The sequence below is a fragment of the Coptis chinensis genome, chromosome 4 (assembly GCF_015680905.1).
Source record: "Coptis chinensis isolate HL-2020 chromosome 4, ASM1568090v1, whole genome shotgun sequence".
Lineage (NCBI taxonomy): Eukaryota > Viridiplantae > Streptophyta > Magnoliopsida > Ranunculales > Ranunculaceae > Coptis > Coptis chinensis.
In genome coordinates this window covers 97,001,228-97,026,569 of record NC_141459.1, presented here as the reverse complement: position 1 = coordinate 97,026,569, position 25,342 = coordinate 97,001,228, and the positions used below count along the sequence as shown (strand labels likewise).

Sequence of the window (25,342 nt, the reverse complement as noted above, 5' to 3'; positions counted from 1 at the left end):
GAGGAGGATGAGGATGATTCGGAGGAGGATGAGGAGGACGGACTTGCTTTGATACTGGATGCCTTCCGAGGTGTTGGTCGATGCGTAACGCATGGCCGCGGCTTCATAGGGGCATCGTCACTAAACACTATCTGTCAGGCAGACCTCCGACTCGACAGCGCTTAATTATTCATCACAACTTCGAGATCCGCACCCGTGAGAGAGGATGAGAGATGGGAACAAAGCGGGGTGATGGAAGCCCAAGCCCAGCCGGTTTAGAGCGGATATGCTTGACGCTTCCCACCTCATACGACTCGCTCGAGGACACAGCTATAGGGCATGAGCGCCGCCGACGAAGGGCGACTGCTGCCGGACCTTCGGGAGCCCAGAGCCACCACTAGAGAGTGTGCCCTCCGCCACCAAAGGGCGGGTGTGTTTAGAGAGTGTGAGGATTGATAGTGGTTGTTGTTTTATTTATTTTTGTTGTTTTTATTGTAATGTAACTTTTATTTTCGTAATTTGAATTTTGTAGTGAAAGGTACCAATGAAAATTTTAATATAAGGGGTTATTTTCAGTATGTGTGGTTGTTTCATATTGATCCCACCTTCCCAACTTGTTTGGGGGTGGTTTTATCAATTCAAGCTTTATTTTTATATAACCCTAGTGTTAGAATTTATTATGAGTAAGGTGAAATTATGGCCGCTTAGGCATATCTATGATTGAGAATCATTGTAGGATGAAATCTAGATTAAATAGGTACATTCAATCATAAAATCAACCTAAAAGATACCGGGTTTGAATTAGAATCAAGAAAATGAGTTGTTTCCGCTTTCGGTTTGGAAATTTTAGAATTTCCTGAACCGCCAGAAATACTTTTTGGCAACTTCCCGATCCGTTTAGCAACTTAAAACCTATATAAACTTCATACATTCTACACTCACAACTCACACTACATCTAACTTCCATCACGCACCCTTCACACCCGCGATTCCCACGCTTCGCCTCCATTTTAGCAAATTCAGAATCCGGAGCCTTCGGCGCCCCGAGGCCGGCCACTTCTCACTACACTTCGACAAAAAATTTTGCTGCGAAGCGCCGCAGCGCTTCAAGGTCAATAGCGACTTCGCGTTCCAAACACCGGAATTCCAAATACAAAGAGCGACTCGCGCCCTCTTGAAGGCCAGCTTCGCCGACTCCGTGGACCCGAAAAAATCCAGTTTTCCGCGAAGTTGTGCCCGGTTGTTTTGCAAAATGCTCCAGAGCGTAGTTTTGAGATGACATCTCCTATAATAATACCGAACAGTCTTTCAAGATTTGTTCCAAAGCACTACTTACGGTGCTTGGTTTCATGAGGTGATCACATACGTTGGCCGAACCTCTTATGGTTAAGACCGGTGAAACTTTATTCTCCAAAGACTTGCATCTTATTTTTATAATAACTGCATTTTTCTTTGAGAGACCGGATGGAGAACAAGTGTTCTCCATCAACATTGACGATGAACCAATGGAAATTACCGTGTTCTTGCTAGCATTTGTTCTTGGACTTGCTATGCCCGGCCGAGATACAAGACCCATGGTGCTATCGGGTCGATAATATGCATGTCTACACTTATGAGTTTTTGCACGAGGCTTATGGGGCGTGCATTTTCCAGATTGAGGACCAAGGGGACTATAACGCTGTTCTTGGTAGCCCGGGTCCATGAACATAGGAACCGTTATGTTTTGGATTATGCTAAACATTTTAGGGGAATGGCGTTTTTCTTCCGCGGAATGACGCCACTTGCAGCCGTTTTCCTTGCTTTAGCCACGGGACGCCGGTTCTATGACCTTCCCGAACTTTGATGTCTAGTTTAGCACGAGCCCATACCATGAGGCATAAGTACCTTCTTATGCCCGTTCTAATTTCACGATTATGCTATGTTTCTTTCCTCGCTTTTTGTACACGCTTCACGGATTGGATTAGGATAGACACGGTCGACCCACCAATAGTATTATTCGATCTTTCCGTGTAATGACTTGGCAAGGGTGGCGGATACAACCTCACCAGTTGCACCCTACACCCCATCGCACTGTGGCACTTAATAGGTTAGCAACCATAGATGATAAATGGCGGAAGCCCGGCAAATTATCATAGCATGGCAGATCGCTGGCGAACCTCACTTCTTTATAGAAGTAGAGGATGACTAAGATGACTCATAACAAATGGAGTGGAGGTAAGTTTTAGTTTCGTTGAGTGTCCGCTATGTCCCAAGCAATTTAATTCTGTTAACCCCATAATGGGTGGAACTCTTATAGAGTTCGTCCGTTTTTATTTTCTATATTAGACGCTCTAACCTTATTTTGCGATGTTTCTCGAATTTCACGCTTCAATGGTATTTTTCCTACCCTCTTTATTTAAATGCTTTGAGGACAAAGCATGCTTCTTGTTTTTGGGGGGCATAGAAACACGGTAATTAAGACATCCGCTAGGATATAAATATATATAATATGCATTTGTTTTCTAGTTAAAATTTCAAAATTTAAAAATATAAATAAATAAGTTATGCTATACACTTAGGAATATTGGTATTGTTTCTTTCTCCATGCTTTTAACAATCTAGAAGTCTCACATAGTTTTTGATCGTAATAATTGTTAGAAACTTAGGTTAATATATAGGTAATAATCTTTACATCTATCTATAAATATATTACATGAGTATCTATGATTGTTAGCAGTAAGTTTCTGAAATCTAGGCTAGAGTACTTATTCTACAAATCCTGTGAGAATATAGCCTAAAGCCTTATATGAGCGAAACATTTGAGAAATGACACAAGGGAGAAGTAAAATCCGGATAGAGAAATCACACGTCCACTTGCTTGATCACTAAACCATATCCTAAGCGAGAATTTAGGCCCTTTTTGGATCGATATAGCTAGAAATTCTGACCTAAGTATATTTTTCGCTAGTCGCCCCACTGAGCCTTTCATTAGCCCTTTCATAAACCACAAATTCTTTACCCTGTTACAAAAACAAAACAAAATAAAAAAAAATCAACCTACCCAATTTAGAATAAGTCTGAGAATAGAATGATGAAGAAAGAAGAAGAGAAAAACCTGTGTAAACAAAAATTAGTTAGTTGCTTCAGAAAATAAAGAAAAGAAGTTTCCATCCAAAGAAAAAAAAAATAAAAATAGAAATAAAATAAAACTCCAAAAATAGAATAAAAGGAGTCAAAAGCCAAAGAAAAAGAAAAGAAAAATATGGCTAAGGATGGAAACAAAGTGTAGAAAAAAAGTAAATAACAAGGTTTTCTCTAGTTACATAATATGAAGACTCTATTATCTCGGACTTGTCCTTTGAATATCCATTTCCTTCCTTCTTAAACCATCTCCTAATCCCCGTGAACACCTAATAAAGACCTCTAGCTCAATTAGGAATAAAGTTAGTGTGATAGTAAGTGGCGATGTGTTTGATCGACTCCGAGCTTCCTTGTTGTCATTGAGATTGTAAGGTAAAGTGTGCCCACCAGTAATCGGAGTAGCTTAAACTTGAGTGGAAAAATCAGAGTGTTGTTTCTTGACTATTATTGTGAGAACCTACTTAAGGACGCTTATTCGAAGTTCTCGAAAACAAACCTCGCTAAACATTTTATAAGTACTACTCATCATTGTATATGTTTATTGTAGATGATAGATTATTATGCATATATTAACTTAGGTTTCGACTTGGTTATTCTTATTCAATTGCTAGAGAGATGTATAGATAGTTGATCATGAATAAGGAAACAATAGTTTTATTTTCTTAGTCGTTTGAAGATAGATGAAGTTTGTGAGTACCTTCACTAGAAAACTCTCACGAGGCTATAACTCGGCCCACTAGGGAATTCCTAGTGGTTTAAGGCCTTGTTGCATATGGTCAATGCAATCGCACTCAGTAAACGAGAGTAGTTAGAACTCCATTTTTGGTCACTTATTCTAATTTCTCATCTTTGCTTGAGGACAAAGCAAAATGTCAAGGGGTGGTTTGATAAGAGCCCAAAACTGTAGTTTTAACCCCTTAATAATCATAATTGTTAGACCAATTATGTGAATAATAACTAAGAGTTAATACGATTACGTATTTTTATGCATTTCAGGCTTCAAAGTCCATTATGTGCGTAAATGTGCCACTTTAGCGAGATAAAGGGAGCAAAAGTCAGCAGAACTTCCTCGATGCCATATCTTTGGACTCGACCCTCGAATTGGACCTACCTTATGTCAAAACGACCGGCTCGGAAAGAGCTTTTCAATGGTCCAAGCCTTGACCCAATCAGAGGAGCAGAAGTGGACGAAAAGTCTATTGAAGCCGAATCTAGCTGAAGAGGCCTTTTTGGACTGAAAGAATTGGGTTTTGGCTCCAAGCCCATGCACGATTTTTGGATCTGGATGTATAAAAACAAAAGCTTAGCTCTTTGTTAATGGTAGATTATTTAGTAGAGAATTAGGGTACATAGCTTAGAATAGAAAGTAGCCATTAGAATAGCTTCTAGATCTAGATTTGATTGTTTTAATTAAGTTTAGTTTCAATTCAAATTCTTGTCTTAGATTAAAACTATTAGAATCATAGTTCTTCATTAGTATTAATAAATAAATAGCTATTTGTTAATTTCGATTTTTGTCATTTCCATTTCTAGATCTAATTTCAATTCTGGTGTTATTTCATTTTAGTCATTAAATTAGATTTCATTATTGTTTAATTAAGTAAATTTCAATGCTTTATATTATGTTTAGTTTTAATCTAAATGGAAATGATTGCGTAATGATTTAAGGCTAAAACCTCCATTAGAGGGGTTGATGAAGCCTTGATGAAAACTTAGTGGTTAGTATAGAATTGGTTGTAGAATCTATTCCACTCTAGAAGGTCGTGTTTAAGCCATGAGAATGGGTGGACGACCTCACATGCTAGTTAGTATCCGGTAGGAATGCCATGAACACTAGGGATTAGAACTTCGAAATTCTCGCCCGTAACGTGAGAATTGAGATACAACATTCCCACGCTAGGTTGTTAAGTTGGATTCGAGGTGGATTCAATTCCCCTCTAATTTCTTTATCTAGATTCAAACAATCGTATTTCCATAGCATTCGTAGTTTAAATTCAAATAATCAATTTCATATTGCATCGTAGTATAATTCCCCTTCGTAAAGCTCTCATTGACTTAAGACTGACTAATTAGACTTAGAAAACAATCCATGCTAGGGAACTAGGAGTGGAACGAACTTCCTACTCCACTTAGTGCAATTCGCATCGAGAGTAGAAGCTTTGATAAACATAGGCTCAAAAGATCAGTTTTAGTTTACTTACGGATTGAATTCATCGTTCATTTCGTAGGTAAACTATTCAATTTTACATTATCATAAGGGTAGGATCGCGTCCCTGCACAAAATATTATTAAGTCCTACCCTCCTGCAAACAAAAGTTAGAAATTCTAAATAACATATGTAGATATCCTATATGTATTCAAATGTAAGCCCAAGCACACTCGCATAATCAAATTAATTTCTCTTATCAATTAATCAATTTCTTTTCTTATACACCCACCCTTTAGTACCTACTCCACACATTTGCCAAATCACACATTTTTATGTGCCTCACTCCCACCGAATACCACAATATCATAGCCATCTCTAGGCTTTCATACACATATTTCACAGCCTCTTCGGGAACAAAACTCAGGTCATTCATGGCACATTCAATGAATACCTTAGGTCATTCCCGCCACATTCAAGGAATACCTATCATATCACTAATTTGGCTATTCATGGCACATTCAATGAATGCCCCGGTCATTCCCGCCACATTCAAGGAATACCCAACCTTATATTCCCCGCACACTCAAGGAATACAACTAACCCTGGCCGAATACCTTAGTTCCTCTCTAGGGTAGTCCAAACAATCTGGTCATTCATGGCACATTCAATGAATACCCGGGTCATTCATGGCACATTCAATGAATACCCCTTTATAACGCTAACGGGCCATTTATGGCCCATTCAATGAATACCCACCTAGCATATGACATCATCAGTCATAAAACTCATTTCCAAAACTTGAGGCGTGGAGAGTTCTAAAAGGGTGCGGTAAATTTGTTTATGCATTATTGAATTTTATTGCATATATTATTTCAAAGAACGGAAGAGTAACTTGTTTCACGTATTATTGTTTACGTGTTATTAATTAGATTGATGTCTAAGTGTCATAGCGTCGTATATCCTAACAGAATTTTGATAATAAATGAAATTCACATAGTAGTTAATACACGTACACACTTAGGAAAAATATATAGACTTAGCCCGAAAAGCCCAACACCCTAATAGCCCTAGACTTATCCCATCGGACCTAATCCTAGCAAACAAAAAGTCAAAGTCACACCTGTCCACTAGTCAAAGTCAACCCCGGTCAACTGGTCAACAACAATCCAGCGGGTCAAGGGTCGTGTGATCCAAGCGGTCCTAAACTTATCTAACCCCAAAAACCCAAAGACTAAGGCCCATAGTCTGTAACCTTTCCAAGCCCAACTAAACACTTAAGCCCACAATTGAAATAGAAAAGAAACACTCAAGCTTACCTAAACTAATCTCGACCCAAGCCCAACAGAAAAATAGTATCGCTGGTCATCTTCTTCCTCACCTCACCAGCACTTCCACCACCACAGCAGCCCCCACAACCACCACTCGCCACCACTATTTAACCCAGCAGTTTTCCTCTCTACCAAAAACCCAATCTAACTATACCACAAAATCGTGATTCCCCCACTCTTCCCAAATCGCATCTGACGGCCATTAATGCTCCTGACAAAGCTTCACTCGCTCATACAACAATTCCACCACTACCAATCATTCCCCGGCAACCCACACAACCCATATAGATCATCTCCTTACCACCAAACACTTCCAACCACCAACAAAAATCCTACAGATCAACAGTAGTAGTAAAACAAAACCCTTGTAATAGAATTTCTATTCGAATCAAATCAAACAATGATTTGGGTATTTACTAATACACATTCTCATCCTCATCACAGCATAACAATCATGAAATTAAAATTTTCGTCAGAATTTTATACAACTGTAGTACTTCAAAATTTTATCTAATAGCCGGCACCATTAACAGAGTTTACAAAATATCAAATAAGGAAATCACTATTACGGATATGATTAGCAGAAAACAAAAAATTTAAATAACATCTTGAGACTACTCACTGTTTGTAAACCGAACAGCTAGATTTTCGAAAGCGGAAAAACCCCGAAAGACCGAAGTCAACTGTCGCGCGAAAAAGACGATCTTCCTCTTTCAAAACCTTTTCTTTTTACTCTCAAATAGTAACCACTCACTGATGTTACTCTCCCTTCCGTCTCTTATTATTTTTTTTTCTGTGTATAACTCTCTGTGTTTTCCCAAAAACTCTACGTGAGAATCTCCTTTTTTATTTTATTTTTAAAAACCACCACCGAAAAACAAGGATGAAAGTTATCTATTTACCTACGGGGCTTTTATCCTTAACTAATAGTTATCATATATTTTGTTTTACTTATTATTATACTAGGAAAAATAAAAGAAAAGACGGGGTGTTATAATGAGCCCTCACAATATATTGCAGATAATTTTTATCTAATCTGATGGTGACATCCTGTCCATATTTATTGGCACCCCAACAAAAGTTATCCCACAAGCGTGACTTGGAACTGGATCTGACCATAAGACATCGTGTAACAAACCCTCCTCCGGTATACAAATTCGTCTTTCGATATCATTTAAGTCAATAGGAGAATCCATATCTCTAGAAAGCCCACCGTGTACGCAGAATACGGCTTTGTTTAATAACGCTGCTAAGGGTAGACAATCAAATACACTGTTGATCTGTCTATAGACGCGTTCGGTAGACCGGTTGTCAAACTCTTCATTAAATCCGCAAATCTCATTCATTACTATATCCTCGTGGTTCCCTCTCAAGAGATATACTTTGTCATTATACTTGATCTTGTAGGCAAATAGAAGGAACACGACCTTAAAACCTAACGGCTATAATATTGGGCGGCAGAGAACAAAATGTCGTGCCAGAATAAGCCCAAACATTTCGAAATATGTCAGATTTTCGGTACCTAAAACCGGTAGAGATCGTGATAAAGCGTAGATTATGAATATCGGAGGAATCTAGTACTAGAATTTGCTGTGTTTTGTCGATAATATTAATGTAGAGAATAGGCCTGTGAAACCAAAAAAACTAACTTATTGATTCCAAACATTCTCTCAAACTGGTCAAGACATTCATTCAACCATGGAATCAAAAGATGGATAATATGTCAATTCCAGAATTTTGTTTTGCAATTTTGACTAAAAATATAAATTCTGTCGTTTTTAATTTACTTTATCCCTAGGGATAAAAAACCAAACAACTTACTCAGCAAATGTAAAGAAGAAGGCATTTTTTTCCCCAAAAAGAAGATAAAACAAATAAACCCATCACTACAATAAGAAGAAAAAAAATTCGAACAAACCACATTCGATGTTCATGACCATTAAATCGAAACGATGAAGACCATGTTCCTTTTATTTTATTTTTTTAATCCTAGACTCTCTCCTAATTTCCAAATAAAATCTCTTTCCAAAATCTATGTGCCCAAAAAATAGTCACTTAAATAACTTCTTTTATTAATAATTAAAAAAAACCTCCATAATATCACTTATATATCTTAATATTAAAGCTCCACAAGGGTATTTTTCGAGCTCTATTAAAATTCCACGTCATCTCCTATTAAAACGAGAATTTCTCTCCTACTTGAAAAACGGGAATTCCTCTCCTATTAAAACAAATTCTAACACTTCTAATTAAAGCGGGAATCATTCTCCTATTAAAATGGGAATTCCTCCCCTATTGAAAAGGGAAAATCTAGCATATCTAATTAAAATGGAAATTATTCTCCTATTAAAACAGGATTTTTCTCCCAATTGAAAAAATGGGGTTTTAAAACTTAATTTAAAACAATTTGTTAGAAAATTAAAATTGGTTAGCGACTAAAACGGTAGTCCTAATTTTCTAAAAAAAATCTAAATGTTTTCAAAATAGCTGGTGCGTATGCACGGGCCTACAAACTAGTAAATAACATAATTATATATTATTTTTTGAAAAGAAAAATTAGATTAACCTTCCCTATATAATTACAATTACCAAATACGTACAATTAGAATATGAAGAAACTATGTCTAACTATCAATCTCGAATGACGAGTTTCAAGACTTAAGAAAATAATAATAATAATAATAAATAAATAAATAAATTTAAAAAAAAAAAAAAAAAAAAAAACAACAACAACAACAACGACGACGACGACGATGGATAGCACAGTTTGCATACTTGTATAATAATACAGCAGTTTTTTGAGAGAGATATTAGTGTTTGGTGTGGATCATCGTTTGAAGTGACACGTGTCCAATTGAGATCTTCTCAAATTTTAGGTGGGCTTTGGACCTGAACTAAATTTATCTCCGAATAAACCCAACCCAATAACTATTAATATTGAGTAGCCCCATCAATACCCCAATTTAATATGTATTATTTTTCTCATAAATGATATACTCTTAAACTAGCTTGTACGCTCGTGTATACGCATCGGCTTTTTTGAAAACATTTAGATTTTTTTTAGAAAATTAGGACTACCGTTTTAGTTGCTAACCCGTTTTAATTTTCTAACAAATTGTTTTAAATGAAGTTTTAATTAAATTTTAAAAACCCGTTTTTTTAATTGGGAGAGAGATCTTGTTTTAATAGGAGAATAATTTCCGTTTTAATTAGAAGTGCTAGAATTATAATAATAATAATAATAATAAATCTCGTTTTTCAAATAGGAGAAAAATTTCCGTTTTAATAGAAGATGACGTAGAATTTTAATAGAGCTCGAAAAATACCCCTTGTGGGAGTTTTAATATTAAGACTAGCTTGTAGGCCCGTGCATACGCATCGGCTCTTTTGAAAATATTTATATTTTTTTTAGAAAATTGGGACTACCGTTTTAGTTGCTAACCCGTTTTAATTTTATAACAAATTGTTTTAAATAAAGTTTTAATTAAATTTTAAAAACTCGTTTTTTCAACCCGTTTTAATTTTATAACAAATTATTTTAAATGAAGTTTTAATTAAATTTTAAAAATCTGTTTTTTCAATTGGGAGAGAGGTCCTGTTTTAATAGGAGAATAATTCACGTTTTAATTAGATATTCTAAATTTTCTCTTTTCAATAGAGGAAGAATTCTCATTTTAATAGGAGAATGATTCCCGCTTTAATTAGAAGTGTTAGAATTTGTTTTAATAGGATAGGAATTTCTGTTATAATAGGAGATGAATTCCTGTTGTAAAAAAAAATCGTTTTTCAAATAGAAGAGAAATTCTCATTTTAATAGGAAATGACGTAGAATTTTAATAGAGCTCGAAAAATATCCCTTGTGGGAGCTTTAATATTAAGACTAGTTTGTAGGCCCATGCATACACACCGGCTCTTTTAAAAACATTTATATTTTTTTAGAAAATTAGGACTACCGTTTTAGTTGCTAACCCGTTTTAATTTTCTAACAAATTGTTTTAAATAAAGTTTTAATTAAGTTTTAAAAACCCGTTTTTTCCAATTGGGAGAGAGATCATGTTTTAATATGAGATTAATTCTCGTTTTAATTAGATATACTAGATTTTTCCTTTTCAATAGAGGAGAAATTTCCATTTTAATAGAAAATTGATTCTCGCTTTAATTAGAAGTGCTAGAATTTGTTTTAATAGGAAAAGAATTCCCGTTATAATAGGAGAGGAATTCCCATTGTAAAAAAAGATTCCCGTTTTTCAAATATAAGAGAAATTCTCGTTTTAATATGACATGACGTGAAATTTTAATAAAGCTCGAAAAATATCCCTTGTTGGAGTTTTAATATTAAGGCTAGATTGTAAACCCGTGTATATGCACCCACTCTTTTGAAAATATTTACATTTTTTTTTAGAAAATTGAGACTACCGTTTTAGTCGCTAACCCGTTTTAATTTTCTAACAAATTGTTTTAATTAAATTTTAAAACCCGGTTTTTTCAATTGGGAAAGAGATCATGTTTTAAAAGGAGAATAATTCCCGTTTTAATTAGATATGTTAGATTTTCTCTTTTCAATAGGGGAGAAATTCTCATTTTAATAGGAGAATGATTCCCGCTTTAATTAGAAATGCTAGAATTTATTTTAATATACATATATACATTTTCTAACAAATCGTGATTCCTATTTTTGTGCTAACCCGTTTTAATTTCCTAACAAATTGGTTTAATTAAGTTTTAAAAACCCATTTTTTAATTGGGAGAGAGATTCCGTTTTAATTTAAGAGTGATTCCCGTTTCTAATAGGAGAATGATTCCCGTTTTAATTAGAAGTGTTAAATTTTTCTTTTTCTATAGGGGAGGAATTTTCATTATAATAGGAGAAAGAATCCCGTTTAGGGAAACAAACAAGCTAGCAGATAAATTAGCTTCCAATATACCCACTGTTAGTTACATAGAATTTACGCCGAGTTCTTTTTCAGAAGATGTAAAAAAGATACTTTATGATGATGCCGGGGGCAAAGAGTATGTACGAATGTAACCAAGCAATGATTTTATTATGAATAAAACAGGGGTAAGGGACCTCTCAAAAACCCTGCTTGCCTTTCAAAAAAAAAAAAAAAAATCCCGTTTTAATTAGAAGTGCTAAGAATTCCCGTTTCAATAGGAATTGATGAAGTGGAATTTTAAGAGATCTAGAAAAATACCCCTTATGGGAGCTTTAATATTAAGACTAGCATGTAGGCCCGTGCATACGCACCGGCTATTTTGAAAACATTTAATTTTTTTTTTAGAAAATTGGGACTACCGTTTTAGTCGCTAATCTGTTTTAATTTTCTAACAAATTATTTTAAATTAAGTTTTAAAAACTCATTTTTTCAATTGGGAGAGAAAGATTCTCTTTTAATAGGAGAATGATTCTCGTTTTAATTAGATATGCTAGATTTTCCCTTAATTTTCAATAGAGAGGAATTCCCATTTTAATAGGAGAAGGATTCCCGTTTTAATTAGAAGTGCTAGAATTTGTTTTAATATGAGAAGAATTATCGTTATAATAGGAGATGAATTCCCATTGTAAAAAAAGATTCTCGTTTTTCAAATAGGAGAGAAATTCCTGTTTTAATAAGAGATGACGTGAAATTTTAATAGAATTCGAAAAATACCCCTTGTGGGAGCTTTAATATTAAGACTAGCTTGTATGCCCGTGCATACGCACCTGCTCTTTTGAAACATTTAGATTTTTTTTAGAAAATTTGGACTACCGTTTTAGTCGCTAACCCGTTTTAATTTTCTAACAAATTATTTTTAATTAAGTTTTAAAAATCCGTTTTTTCAATTGGGAGAAAGATTCTGTTTTAATAAGAGAATGATTCCCGCTTTAATTAGAAGTGTTATAATTTGTTTTAATAGAAAATTAATTCCCGTTATAATAGTAGAGAAATTCCCGTTGTAAAAAAAGATTTCCATTTTTCAAATAAGAGAGAAATTTATATTTGAATAGGAGATGACGTGGAATTTTAATAGAGCTCGAAAAATACCCCTTGTGGGAGCTTTAATATTAAGACTAGCTGTGTAGTCCCGTGCATACGCACCAACTTTTTTGAAAATATTTAGATTTTTTTTAGAAAATTGGGACTACCATTTTAGTCGCCAATCCATTTTAATTTTCTAACAAATTGTTTTAATTAAGTTTTAAAAACCCGTTTTTTTTTTTAAATTGGGGGAGATATCATGTTTTAATAGGAGAATAATTTCCATTTTAATTAGATATGCTAAATTTTCCCTTTTCAATAAGGGAAGAATTCCCATTTTAATATGAGAATGATTTACACTTTAATTAGAAGTGTTGGAATTTGTTTTAATAAGAGAGGAATTCCCGATATAAAAAAAAAATTCTGGTTTTTCAAATAAGAGAGAAATTTCCGTTTTAATAGAAGATGACGTGGAATTTTAATAGAGCTCGAAAAATACCCCTTGTGGGAGCTTTAATATTAAGACTAGAAAGTAGGCTCGTGCATACGCATTGGCTCTTTTAAAAACATGTTCAACAATCATAACTATATACATATAGAAATTTTCTAACAAATCGTGATTCCCGTTTTAGTCGCTAACCTATTGTAATTTCATAACAAATCATTTTAATTAAGTTTTAAAAACCCGTTTTAATTTTCTAACAAATTATTTTAATTCAATTTTATAAACTCATTTTTTAACCCCGTTTTAATAGTTGACTTAATTTAGAAATATGATTTCCGTTTTAATAGGAGAATGATTTTCGTTTTAATTATATATGTTATATTTTTCCTTTTCAATAGGGAAGGAATTCCCGTTTTAATAGGAAAAAGATTCCCGTTTTAATTAGAAGTGTTATAATTTCATTTTTCTAATAGAGGAGGAATTTATGTTTTAATAGGAAATTTATTCTCGTTTTAATTAGAAATGTCTAATAAATAGGAAAGGAATTCCCGTTTTAATAGGAGATGATGATGTGGAATTTTAATAAAGTTCGAAAAATACCCTTTGTAGGAACTTTAATATTAAGATATAGATATAGATATAGATATAGATAGGAGAGAAATTCCGGTTTTAATAGGAGATGACGTGGAATTTTAATAGAGCTCGAAAAATACCCCTTGTGGAAGCTTTAATATTAAGATATAGATATAGACTAGTTTTCGAACCCGTCCTACGAACGGGTGCCGTTATATTAAATTATTCTAAAAAATATTATCACTTATGCAGAGCTATGAGATATATATGAAAATTATATTAATCACTTATTCAAATTTCTTGCACCACTCTCAATAAAAAAAACACCAAACCTTGATAAAACCTATCGACTTCTTTTAATAATTGAAGTTTGATGAGAATGCTCAATGTGTCGAATATGATATTGAAACTGCTTGAATAGAAAGACACTCTCAATCATAATAAAAGAATTATGATAAACATTATTTAAAATGCAAAACTATACTTGTCGAGACATTATATTCCCTCTACAAATAATACAACTATGTTTCGAGGTTAGTTCAATGCATTTGCATCAAGTTTCCGATTTTCTGTTAATTATTCATTAATGTTAGTTTAATATAGTTATTGCATCTAGTTTCCGATTTTTCATTAATTATTCTTTGAGGTTAGTTCAATGCAGTTGCATCAAGTTTCCGATTTCCTGTTAATTATTCTTTGAGGTTAATTCACTGCAGTTGCATCAAGTTTATGATTGCTTGTTAGTTATTCATTAAGGTTAATTTAGTGTGGTTGCATCCAATTTTCGATGTTTCGTTAATTAGTTTTTGAGATTAGTTCATTGCATTTCCATCCAGGTTCCAATTTCTCATTAATTACTCTTTCATATTAGTTCAATACATCTGCATCCAGTTTCTGATTTCCAGTTAATTATTTTTAGAGGTTAGTTCGATGTTCAATGCATTTGCATCTAGTTTCAAATTTCTGGTTATTTATGTTTTGAAGTTAGTTCGACCAGTTACATCCTTTGAGGTTTTTTCAATGCATTTGTATCAAGTTTTTTAGGTTATTTCAATGCATTTGAATCAAGTTTCTGATTTTCCGTTAAATATTCCTCAAGATATTGCGTCCAATTTCTGATTTACCATTAGTTAATCTCTGATTTTAGTTTAATGCAGTTGCATCCAGTTTCTAATTTTTCGTTAATTATTCTTTGAGGTTAGCTCAATGTAGTTGCATCTAATTTTCGATTTTTAGTTAATTCCTTTTTGAGGTTAGTTCAATACATTTGCATCAAGTTTCCGATTTTCCGTTAATTACTTTTTTAGGTTAGTTCAATGTAGTTGCATAAAAATTTATGATTTTCCGTTAATTATTCATTGAGATTAGTTCAGAGCAGTTGCATCTATTTTTCGATGTTTCATTAATTAGTCTTTGAGATTAGTTCATTGCATTTGCCTACAGTTTCTGACTTCCCGTTAATAACTCTTTAAGGTTAGTTCAATATATTTGCATCTAGTTTTTTATTATTTATGATTTGAGGTTAGTTCGATACAATTACATCCATTTTCTGATTTTTCACTAACTATTCCGTGAGGTTATTTCAATGCATTTGCATCTAGTTTCTGATTTCCCACAAATTATTCTATTAGGTTAGTTCAACGCAGTTGCATTCAATTTTTGATTTTCTGTTAATTATTTTTTATATTAGTTCAATGCATTTGCATCCAGTTTCTGATTTTCCGTTAATTATTATTTGAAGTTTGTTTGATGTATTTGCATATTGTTTCCAATTTTATGTTAAATATTTTTTAAGGATTTGCATCCAATTTCTAATTTCTCGTTAGTTATTATCTAACGTTAGTTTAATGCAGTTACATCTAGTTTCCAAATTTTAGTTAATTACTTTTTGAGTCTGGTTTATTGTATTTGTATAAAGTTTCCGATTTCCTGTTAATTACTCTTTGAGTTGAATTCAATGTATTTGAATTCAGTTTCTGATTTTCTTTTAATTATCCAATGTGGTGTGTAATACCAACTTCAAACAGGACATAAAAATAAATTATGTTTCATTTACTATGTGGGATCATAAAAAATTATCCAGTTCCCGATTTCCCGTTAATTATTCTTTAAATTATACATGACTCACTATGTAAGATCTTCAAAGATTATCTACGAACGTGTGATGTTATATTAATTATTCTAAAAAATATTTGCACCTATATATGTAGAACTATTATATATGAATATTATATTGATAACTCGTCCAAATTTCTTATAACGCGAAAACCCCACTATCCATTAAAAAAAACTCACCCTTGATAAAACCCTTTAACTTTATTTTGTTGTTTAATAATAGAAGTTTGATTGAAGTTTTGTGAGATTGCCTAATAAGGCGAAGTTCATATTGAAACTACTTGAATAGCAAGGCGTTCCCAATCATACGAAAAGATATAAGATAAATACTATTTTAAATGCAAAACTATACTTATCGAGACATTCCCACAGCATATAACACAATTATATTTTGAGATTAGTTCAATGCATTTGCATACAGTTTTTTATTTTCAATTCCATTTTTTTTTTTTTTTAATGTTAGTTCAAAGCAGTTGCATCTAGTTTTCGATTTCCTGTTATTTATTTTTTGAGGTTAGTTCAATGCATTTACATCCAATTTCCAATTTCTTATTAATTGTTCTTCGAGGTCAGTTCAATGCATTTGCATCCAATTTCTGATTTCCCGTTAATTATTCTTTGAGATTATTTTAATGCATTTGCATCTAGTTTTCGATTTCCCGTTAATTATTGTTTGAGGTTAGTTCAATGAATTTGCATACAATTTTCGATTTTCCATTAATTATTTCTTGATGTTAGTTCAATGTATTTGCATCCAGTTTATTTTTTGAGATTAGTTCGATACAGTTGCATCCAATTTCCGATTTCCTATTAATTTTTATTTAAGATTAGTTCTATGCATTTGCATCCTATTTCCAATTTATAGGTCATTTTTATTTGATGTTAGTTCAATGCAGTTGCATCCAATTTCCGATTCCCCATTAATTTAATCATTGAGGGTTAGTTCAATGCATTTCCAACCAGTTTTCGATTTTCCGACATTTTTTTTAATGTTAATTCGATGTATTTGCATCCAAATTTTGTTAACGCAGTTATATCCATAGTATGATTTCCCATTAATTACGTTTTAAGATTAGTTTAATATTTGCATTTGCATCAAGTTTCCGATTTTCCGTTAAATATTATTTAAGGTTAGTTTGATGCATTTGCATCCAATTTTCAGTTTCTCATTAATTGTTCTTTGAGCTTAGTTTCATGTAGTATTATATATATTTTAAAATATTTGTCATTATTGGTTTGCCGTTATTTTTTTTTTATATATATATACATGTGAACTTGCATTAGAATGAATGCAAAATTTTCTATTATATATTTTGTGATGTTATTTTTTGTATAATTTAATTTTCCACTGGAATTTGTTTTGGTTTGGTATATAATTTATTTTATATATTATAAACTTAGAAATTACATTATAGTGTTGATTTTTTTTTTTTTTTTTTTTTTTTTTTTTTTTTTTTTTTATAATTAGAATATATTGTAATTACTGTGATTTTTGATATCCTTAACGATGACTAAATGTCTAAATCCCAAAGTGGATGGTGCATTAAATCTATCCAAGTTTATTTGTTTAGGCCCATATAGACATATAGTGCATACAATACAATTTTATTTGTTGTCCGCTTAGTTTTGGGTGTACACTGTTACTTATTTTATGATTAGTTGACTTTTATTTTTTATTTTTTGTCCCAGTCACATGTGAGGTTAACAAATGTAAAAAGTAATTGTTCAGGGAACTCAATTCATTTTTTTCTTCGTTATTTCATTATATTTTTCTAGAAAGAAACTTTGTTATTGTTAAACTTCACCTAATATTAGTATAGAAACTATTCTTTGTGGCGTATTAGGAAAATCGTTTTCGGTGAAAACTATTGTTTTTAGCAATTTAGTTTTTTTGTCTCCTATTTTTTCGTAATTAGCTAGTGTTTAGAAAAAGTTGAAGAATCTATGAAATTCTAAATGAGATTGTTTCTTTCTTTATATTATATTTTTTTTGTAATTAGTAATAGAATTTAGAAAAAACTGGAGTCTATGTCATTGCCAAATATTAGCCAAAGAGTTTTACAAATACTGGAGACTCTGTGAATGCTCAGAAAATAGAGCCAATAGGTACAGGTATAATATATATCTAAGGATTAGTTGTTCCTCTCTTTTTTATTTGGGTCGAAATATATTAATTTCATTTTTTAACTTATTAAATCGTTATTTGGTGTTACACATTGTTTCTATTTATTTTTTCAGTTTTGCCGAAGTGTTTAAAAGGAGAGTTCGGCCAACCTTAGTTGCATCATCAACAGTACCCATGCATGGCTTCCCAAATCGAGAAGAAATAGGATTCTATGTTACAGATTGCAAAGTATTGAAGAAGAGTGAGCATTGTGCGATCGATTCCAAGGCTATAGTTTTAAAGACAGATTCATCTTCATACCACAAGCCAAACATATTAGTGATAACTTATAAAAAAAAAATGATTATCCTATTTTTGGAAATTACTTCTTTTATATCTTAATATTAAGGCTTGGGCCCAATGTAACATTCGAACTCTATTAAAAATCTACATTATTTCCGATTAAAACATAAATTTCTCCCCCTATTAAAGAAAAATCTAGCACTTTAATTAAAATGAGAGTTATTCTCCTAAAATGCACAAGACTACTTTCTAGTTTTCTCTAAAACATGCTTTTTTGCAGTTATTCAAAACATTTTTTTTTAATAATGATACGAAAATAAAAGTTAAAATTATTGCTAAAAACAAATATATATATTTTTCTGATAAATAATAACGGCACTGGTTGGTATCTCGGTCAATAGACATATCTGCTTGCTTAGCTTACTGCTCTGATGCTCGATTATGAATGACCATTACATTCTCATGCCTCCTCGCCAAAAGGAGAACAAATATATAAGAACGAGATAAAGTAAGGTTATTGTAATTGGGTGGGTGCGCTTAGATCGTCATCTTCCTTTTTCTCTTGACACCTCTTAAGAAAAAGGAGCTGCCTCCTCAAGTGCAAAACCTGCGATAAAACAAGATCACAGTGGAACTCACCGTCAATTCAAAAAAATAAACAAACAAATTTGGTTACATACTTAACCGTTGCTTCAAAATTTAATCAGAAGCACTAAATTAGATTTAAATGCCAGTGCAATATCAAATGTATACAAGAGATATCTACAGTTCGAGCACATACATTTTAGAACAACAAATATAAGTTCATCAGTGAAAATGTGAGTTACATCACAATCAAAACAGGGAGATCATTCCCTTTCGTGCTTCACAAGGAAGGTACTACCAAAAGCAAGAGAACGGAAACCATAAATCAATATTACAATAAAAGGGAGATCCAAGTGAAAAAGGGTGCAAAAATTGGTTCCTAGTACAAAACAAATTCTAAGAAGGAAAAGAAGTAGAAGATATACCTCTTCCTGAAGAAAAGAGGGAAGCTTTTCAGTTGCCACAAGATTACAAATTTCTTTGAAGAGTTTCTCTTCCCTTATACCAGACCATGTCTTGGGAGGTAAGGCCAATAATAATGCTGTTATAATGTCGTTACTTGCAGGATGCATGCCAGTGCTACCACTACCTGGATCCAAACTACAACAACTTGGTTTTATTTGAGACGAAGGGACCAACATATCAACTCCTTGCTCGTTTCTACCAGTTATCACTGTGCCGGACACCATTGTAACTGAAATGTCACCATTAGTTTCCAACAATTTCACACACATAGCTCTACAGCAAAAACCACTTGAGGAATCAGCCTTCCCTGTCAATATCTTTGCTCCTTGGCAACAAACACATTTTGCGATTTCAGTCAAAATTTCTTTATGACCCAAAGATCCAATATAATTGCAGCATGAATTCACAGAAGACATCCACTTTGTGACATGCTTAAACAGTCCAGTTTGACGTACCTGCTTCAAAACCTCTTCCTGAAATGAAAAATGATAATATAAGACAGACCATTGTGTGAAAAATCTAAGAAAAAACAACATTCATCAAGTACAACCAGTAAAAATAGAATGGATCTGAAGCTATCCAAGACCTTGATAGCAAGCCTTCCTCTCTCCTCATTGCTCAAACTAGAAGCCCCATCTTCTTGTCTTCGAACTTCCGCAACCCATTTAATGAACTCACTAAAATTTGTGGGCAGTGATGTTAATACAACAGAAAGAACTTTGTCAACATCTTTCACATCCTCAGACTTCAAAAGAAAAGGAACGTCATCCGTTAAATATTTTGCCGTGCTGATCCAACTTTCATGCTTACAGCTCTGCCAAAGGGCAAGAGTTCAAACCCAACAATTCAGTTACATTCAGAAAAGTCAATCATCGCCCAGACAGTCCAATTTATGTGTGTAGACTGTAAGCATTTAGAGATATGCTTCAAAAGCTGGAATTTTAAATGAAGGCAACTTAAACATGCAGACATAAGCCTTTAACAAATAGGCTATATTCTAAAGCCTCAAATTTGATGTGCTTTGAGCCTTTGAGAGAAGCCTCAGTGTAACCTTCAACTCCAAAGAGATCGTTTTCAAAACATGGTCGAGCCTAGTAGCGCATGTATGTAGATGAATGATTTTAAAATACAAACAAGAAAAAATCAAATCGTGTTCTAAAGTCATACCAGGGTATAAAGTAGTGACGGTGCTTTCTGAAGCCTTGAAATAAGCATGAACCTAGAATGTACATACCAAGTAGATGGAAAAGCATATAAACAAACTATATACCCAAGAACAGTAAAAAGAAAACAGTGAAGCTCACAATTCAACAGTTCTAGTAATACTGCTAAACATATAAATCTGACAAGTTGATGGACATCAATAAACCATTCAGCGGTGTCAACCATGTTATTGGTAAAAGACATTGCAGAGAGCAAGAAGATATTCCTTATCCCTTCAGTCAGTAATTGGTAAAAGATAATAAATAACAGTTATACCCTCTATGATGTCCTGTTGCGTCATCAACAGTACCCATGGCTTCCCAAAGAAGTGTAAGTGGGACCCAGTGAGGAGGATACTTAAACCGGGCAACGTCCAAAATTAGAGCCATATCCTTTTCAGCATGATACCCACCAATAGGAGAAAAATGACCACTTCCTGTCTGCAACCAAATTTTAAAGAAATCTTTTTAATCACTTAAGTTTCACTTGCTAGGAAATGGAAGAACAAGAACAATACATGTTAGATGTTAGACTCATAATTATGTAAGCTACAATTGTTTGAAAAGTGCAAACACTTCAAAAGAAAACAAGTGATAAAAGAGTCGGAAAGTTGTAATTTGTTATTTCCATGAGTCAAATCCTAGAAATTGTTCAAGTCAAATCCCACCAGTGTATGATATGTCCAAATGACATGTTTGTAGAGTTCGATTACGCCAGATGTTGATGAGTACCAATTATGGAATACAACTGAATCAATTAAGAAGTGGAGTTGAACAACTTCAACATACCTGTTTAAAAGGCGCCCTATGGTATGAGGTGATCACGTGACAATCTTCAGATGATGTGCACGACTTAACATATTTACGAAAATCATCAATGGTGCTCTGGTTTGTACGAAAAGCTTCCACTTTGGCTCCCGCACAATGGGCTAAACAAGCAACTTTTCCAAATGTGATCCCTTCAGCCTTGACTTTATCCAAAGGTTCACAGCAGTCCAACATAGATTCGTCAAACCATCTCCAAGGTCCTGTAAGAAAGTGTGACAATAGCAAAGGATACGTACTAAGAACAAAACCCCGCGTGCTATAGCATTAAACTAGTATCAACTTAAGAATAAGAATAACAGCAATAGCAATACTGACAACAATAACAATCATCATCATCTATGGGAGAGGGGACAAAAGATCAGACACACGTAAAAAAGAGCACAAAAAAAAAAATCCAGTCCATCTCTGCTGTCTTCATGTTCACATCTTCTCAACTGTTTCGTAAAATTGCAATGATACACAGACATTGGGACATTTTGAATAGTTTCCTCAATAAACATACGAAAGCAAAATCAAGGGAGTGTTTGATTGCATTGGGAAAATAGTGTAGGAGGTACCTTTCCATTTCCTTCCGGGGTCAATTGCAAGGGCATTCAAGACCACGGAAAGAGTGGCCAATCCACAGTATGCCGGTTCAGATTGTGTTTGAAAATAAGAAATTAACTTAAAGAAGCCTTCCATGGTTCCACGTTCAAGAGCTTCACTAAACAGTTTCTGCGTATTCCATAAACAATAAAGAGGTTATTACAAAATTCAAAATTAAAAACAATAAAATAATAGAAAAAAGTTACCTTGCCTTCGGAAGAAGAAAAGTCAATTGCAGGTGGAGATGGAAGAACTCGCCTATAAAGACCTGCCATAGCCATTATCTCAAATCAATTTGCTTTCTTTGGTAATTGGTATTGAGTCAAAATCAAGGTCAAAGTGTTGTAGGGCAAAAAATAACAGAAAAAACTGTTACTATACCCGCCAATCTTTTCAAAAGCACGTGTTAAATAAGACAAAGAAAGATTGGGCTTTAATCCCATATTACGATTTTAAATAGAACCTAAGCCCATAATTGGTCTAAAAGCCCAACTCTTTCTATAATACACGTAACATTCGAGGAGTCTTCTTTGGAAAATGTACTGACTTCAATATTTGCTTGTGAATTCATTGTTTGACATACATGATGACATATCCTTGCATTGCTTCTTGTGGTAAATTGAATGACATGTGGACTAAATTGAAAAACACATAAATTATCCTTGAATGAAAATATTGCCCGTCGCATCCATTGACTACAATGAAAATATCTGACCATTAAGTGCAGAGCAACTGATCTGGTAGTGACTAACAGTGATGAAGTGCATATTAATACTTGTAAAATGGAGCTACCCTCGGAATTATCTTTATGGTACTATTATAGATACAAGTATGTGTAGTAAGTCTGACAAGCATTCGAGTTCTTAATCTCTCCATGAATGATTCTTCAGGGAGTTTTCCAGTTGGTTTGAAAATGCACTAAAGCAACTTATCTTGAATTCGAATAAGCTCTCAGGGAGTTTGCCCAAGGATTTATACTAGCTAAAAACATTGCGCTTGTTGCATCTCATCGAATTGGATATCTCTCGCTCTCAAGTATTCTCCCTGATGTTTTCATCAGCATGAGAATGCTTGAAAGGTTTAGTGCCCGTTCAATCAATTATGTTGGTCATTTAAGGGTGTGTTTGTTAAATTTTAACTCATGGAAAGGAAATGAAATAAAATGGGTGGTCCACTATGGAATGGAATGGAAAGGAAATAATTTTAAATGGTATGTGTTTGGTAAACTGGGGAAAGGAATAATCATGTTTGTTTGCAAAAGCTATGGAAAGGAATAATTGTATTGTTGGGTCATAGGTGTATTAATAGTAAGTCCCTATCTATTTATTTCTTTTCCTTTCCTTTCCACAAAAATTTCAAGAGTTAGCTAAGGACACAAAACCTTTTCCATTTCAATAATTTTGTTTCCATATAGAAAAGCTCATTTCCTTTCCATAGGTAAACAAACATCTTATAAACTATGGAAAAGGTAGCCCACTCTTATTTTCCTTTCCTTTCCATAGTGTTTCCATCATAACAAACACACCCTTAAGCGTACTCTTTAATCTTAAGACTAGTTATCCTCAAAGGCCCTATTAATAAAATTTGCGCAGCAATTCTAACAAATCCAATGGACCAATTCCTGATAGCCTCTCCTATTGTCGAAATTCGCAAACTCTAGATCTTACTAGCTTAGAACCAACTCGGTGGACAGATCCCTGGAAGTTTCAAGATCTTTCAGTCACGTTCGGTCCTCAGACACTCATATTCTTGTCTCCATACTATTTCTGTCTTGCAGCAATGTAGAAATCTCAAAATTTTAATTTTAAGCTTGAACTTAGATGCTAAAAAAAATCTTGCCTATACAAATGTACATTTTGAGAGCTTACAAGCACATCTACTGGAAAAAAAAGAGAGCTTACAAGCACTTGTAATTCCATATTGTGGTCTCATTGGTTGATGTTATTAAACCTGATGATTTGGATTTTATCATTAAAAAGCTTTTAAATCAGCACAGCGTAGATCAATTCGTTTTGTCTCAAGATGAAGTATTGAGTTTGTGTCATAATGTGAGGCCGTTGTTTCTTAAAGAAAACTCGTTGCTTGAATTCCAAGATTGTCAAGAGGGGCTTTTCGTTTTTGGTAAGTGATTTATCTTCTATTCGTTTATTTTGGTTTGTTCTTGCCATGATCAGGTTGTGTTGAATCTAAATTTATTCAAAGTTGAGATTGAATGATGAATTGAAGTTGTAGATTGAGGTTACATATCAAAATCAATACCAAATCATAAAATTGAATGATTTCAAAGTAGAATTTGATAGATGATAAAAAGATTTGATAAGAATTTGACACTAAATCAGAATTTCAGACGACACCTAATTTCAATATTCCTTGATTTCAGCATTCTGTTTATTACACACACACATTTACTGAAAAAGAGAAAAAACACACAGTGGTTGTTTGGGTCTCATTTTATGTTAAAAAATATTTTTATGAAAAAATATTTATTCTAAAAACAGTTTTTGAATAAACATGTGTGGTTGTGATTTTTCTTAAAAGTTATTTTATCAAATTAGATTTCACACTATATTTCTCGATATATTTCAGCATATCGGCAGCATAAAGTACTAAACTCTAAAACATCTAAACAATTCATTTGCCTTCAGCCCAAAAAGTGTTCCCCTCAAAGAAAAATAGTTTTTTAACTTGAAAAACAAGTTTTACTTACTTATCATAAAACTAGTTTTTGGGACCAAAAGTGTTTTTTGGATGAAAAACTATTTGTTTTTTTAAATAGAGACCAAACACATTTATTTTTTCAAAAATATTTTTTTTTCACTAATAAACACTTTTTAGCAATAAATAAATAAGATCCAAACACCCCTTTACACTTGACATGGAAGCTTATGCAAGATTTGACTGGCTCTTTATGCTTAACTATAATGGATTGCTTAATGTGTTTTCCCCTTTTTTGTTAATGCAGGGGATATTCATGGTAAATATCAAGATCTTCTTGATCATTTGGAAAAAAGAGGGCATCCCCCTCTATCATGGACTCTTTTTCTTGGTGATTTGGTAGATAGGGGAGAACAAAACCTGGAGGTTGTCACACTCATTTTCGCCTACAAAATAAAATATCCTGATAAAGTTTATCTTTTGAGAGAGAACCACGAAGATATTGTAATGAACGAAATATATGGTTTTAAGGAGTGTCAGTCTCGTTCTACCAAAGTAGTCTATAAAATGATCAACTGTGCTTTTGATTGTTTACCCTTAGCAACCGTTATTAAACAAAAAGAGTATTTTGCGTACATGGTGGGCTATCAAGTTATTTGGATTCTCCTTTTGACTTAAAGGATATTGAAAGGCCAATTTGTATATCTGATGAGGGCTTAATACACGACGTATTATGGTCTAACTGTTGACCCCAAAGACTAGGTGTGGGAGATGGAGCCAGGATTTTAAGCTAGGGGATGCGAGATTATGTGCACACCCCACCCCATCCAAAAAAAAAATATGCAATTTTTTTTTAATTTTTAATTTTTGTCAGAAGGTCTAAACAATAAATATCAAAAAAATTATGTATTTATTTCAATTCACAAAACTAGAGTGCGTTGACTACTAA

General features: G+C 33.3%; 1 protein-coding gene across 5 annotated transcripts; it reads right to left on the bottom strand.

The window, feature by feature from the left end:
• Positions 1-18,402: 18,402 nt before the first annotated feature.
• Positions 18,403-22,160, bottom strand: LOC147505980 (phytochelatin synthase 1 (PCS1)). 5 transcript variants are annotated; one of them, XR_015193541.1, is made up of 9 exons: positions 21,945-22,160; positions 21,711-21,867; positions 21,115-21,353; positions 20,603-20,766; positions 20,291-20,342; positions 19,710-19,937; positions 19,579-19,596; positions 19,084-19,448; positions 18,403-18,680 (listed from the first exon to the last, which is right to left on the bottom strand). XR_015193541.1 is itself a non-coding variant. In XM_086558345.1 (9 exons), exons 1-9 carry the CDS (start codon positions 22,017-22,019, stop codon positions 18,588-18,590), a joined length of 1,383 nt encoding a protein of 460 aa, XP_086414471.1. In that variant the 5' UTR covers positions 22,020-22,160; the 3' UTR covers positions 18,403-18,587. The 5 variants fall into 5 exon arrangements, 4 of the variants coding, with proteins under 4 accessions (XP_086414471.1, XP_086414467.1, XP_086414469.1 ...); XM_086558345.1 differs by having other exon boundaries at positions 19,084-19,440; XM_086558341.1 differs by having other exon boundaries at positions 19,084-19,596.
• Between the last annotated feature and the right edge of the window lie 3,182 nt (positions 22,161-25,342).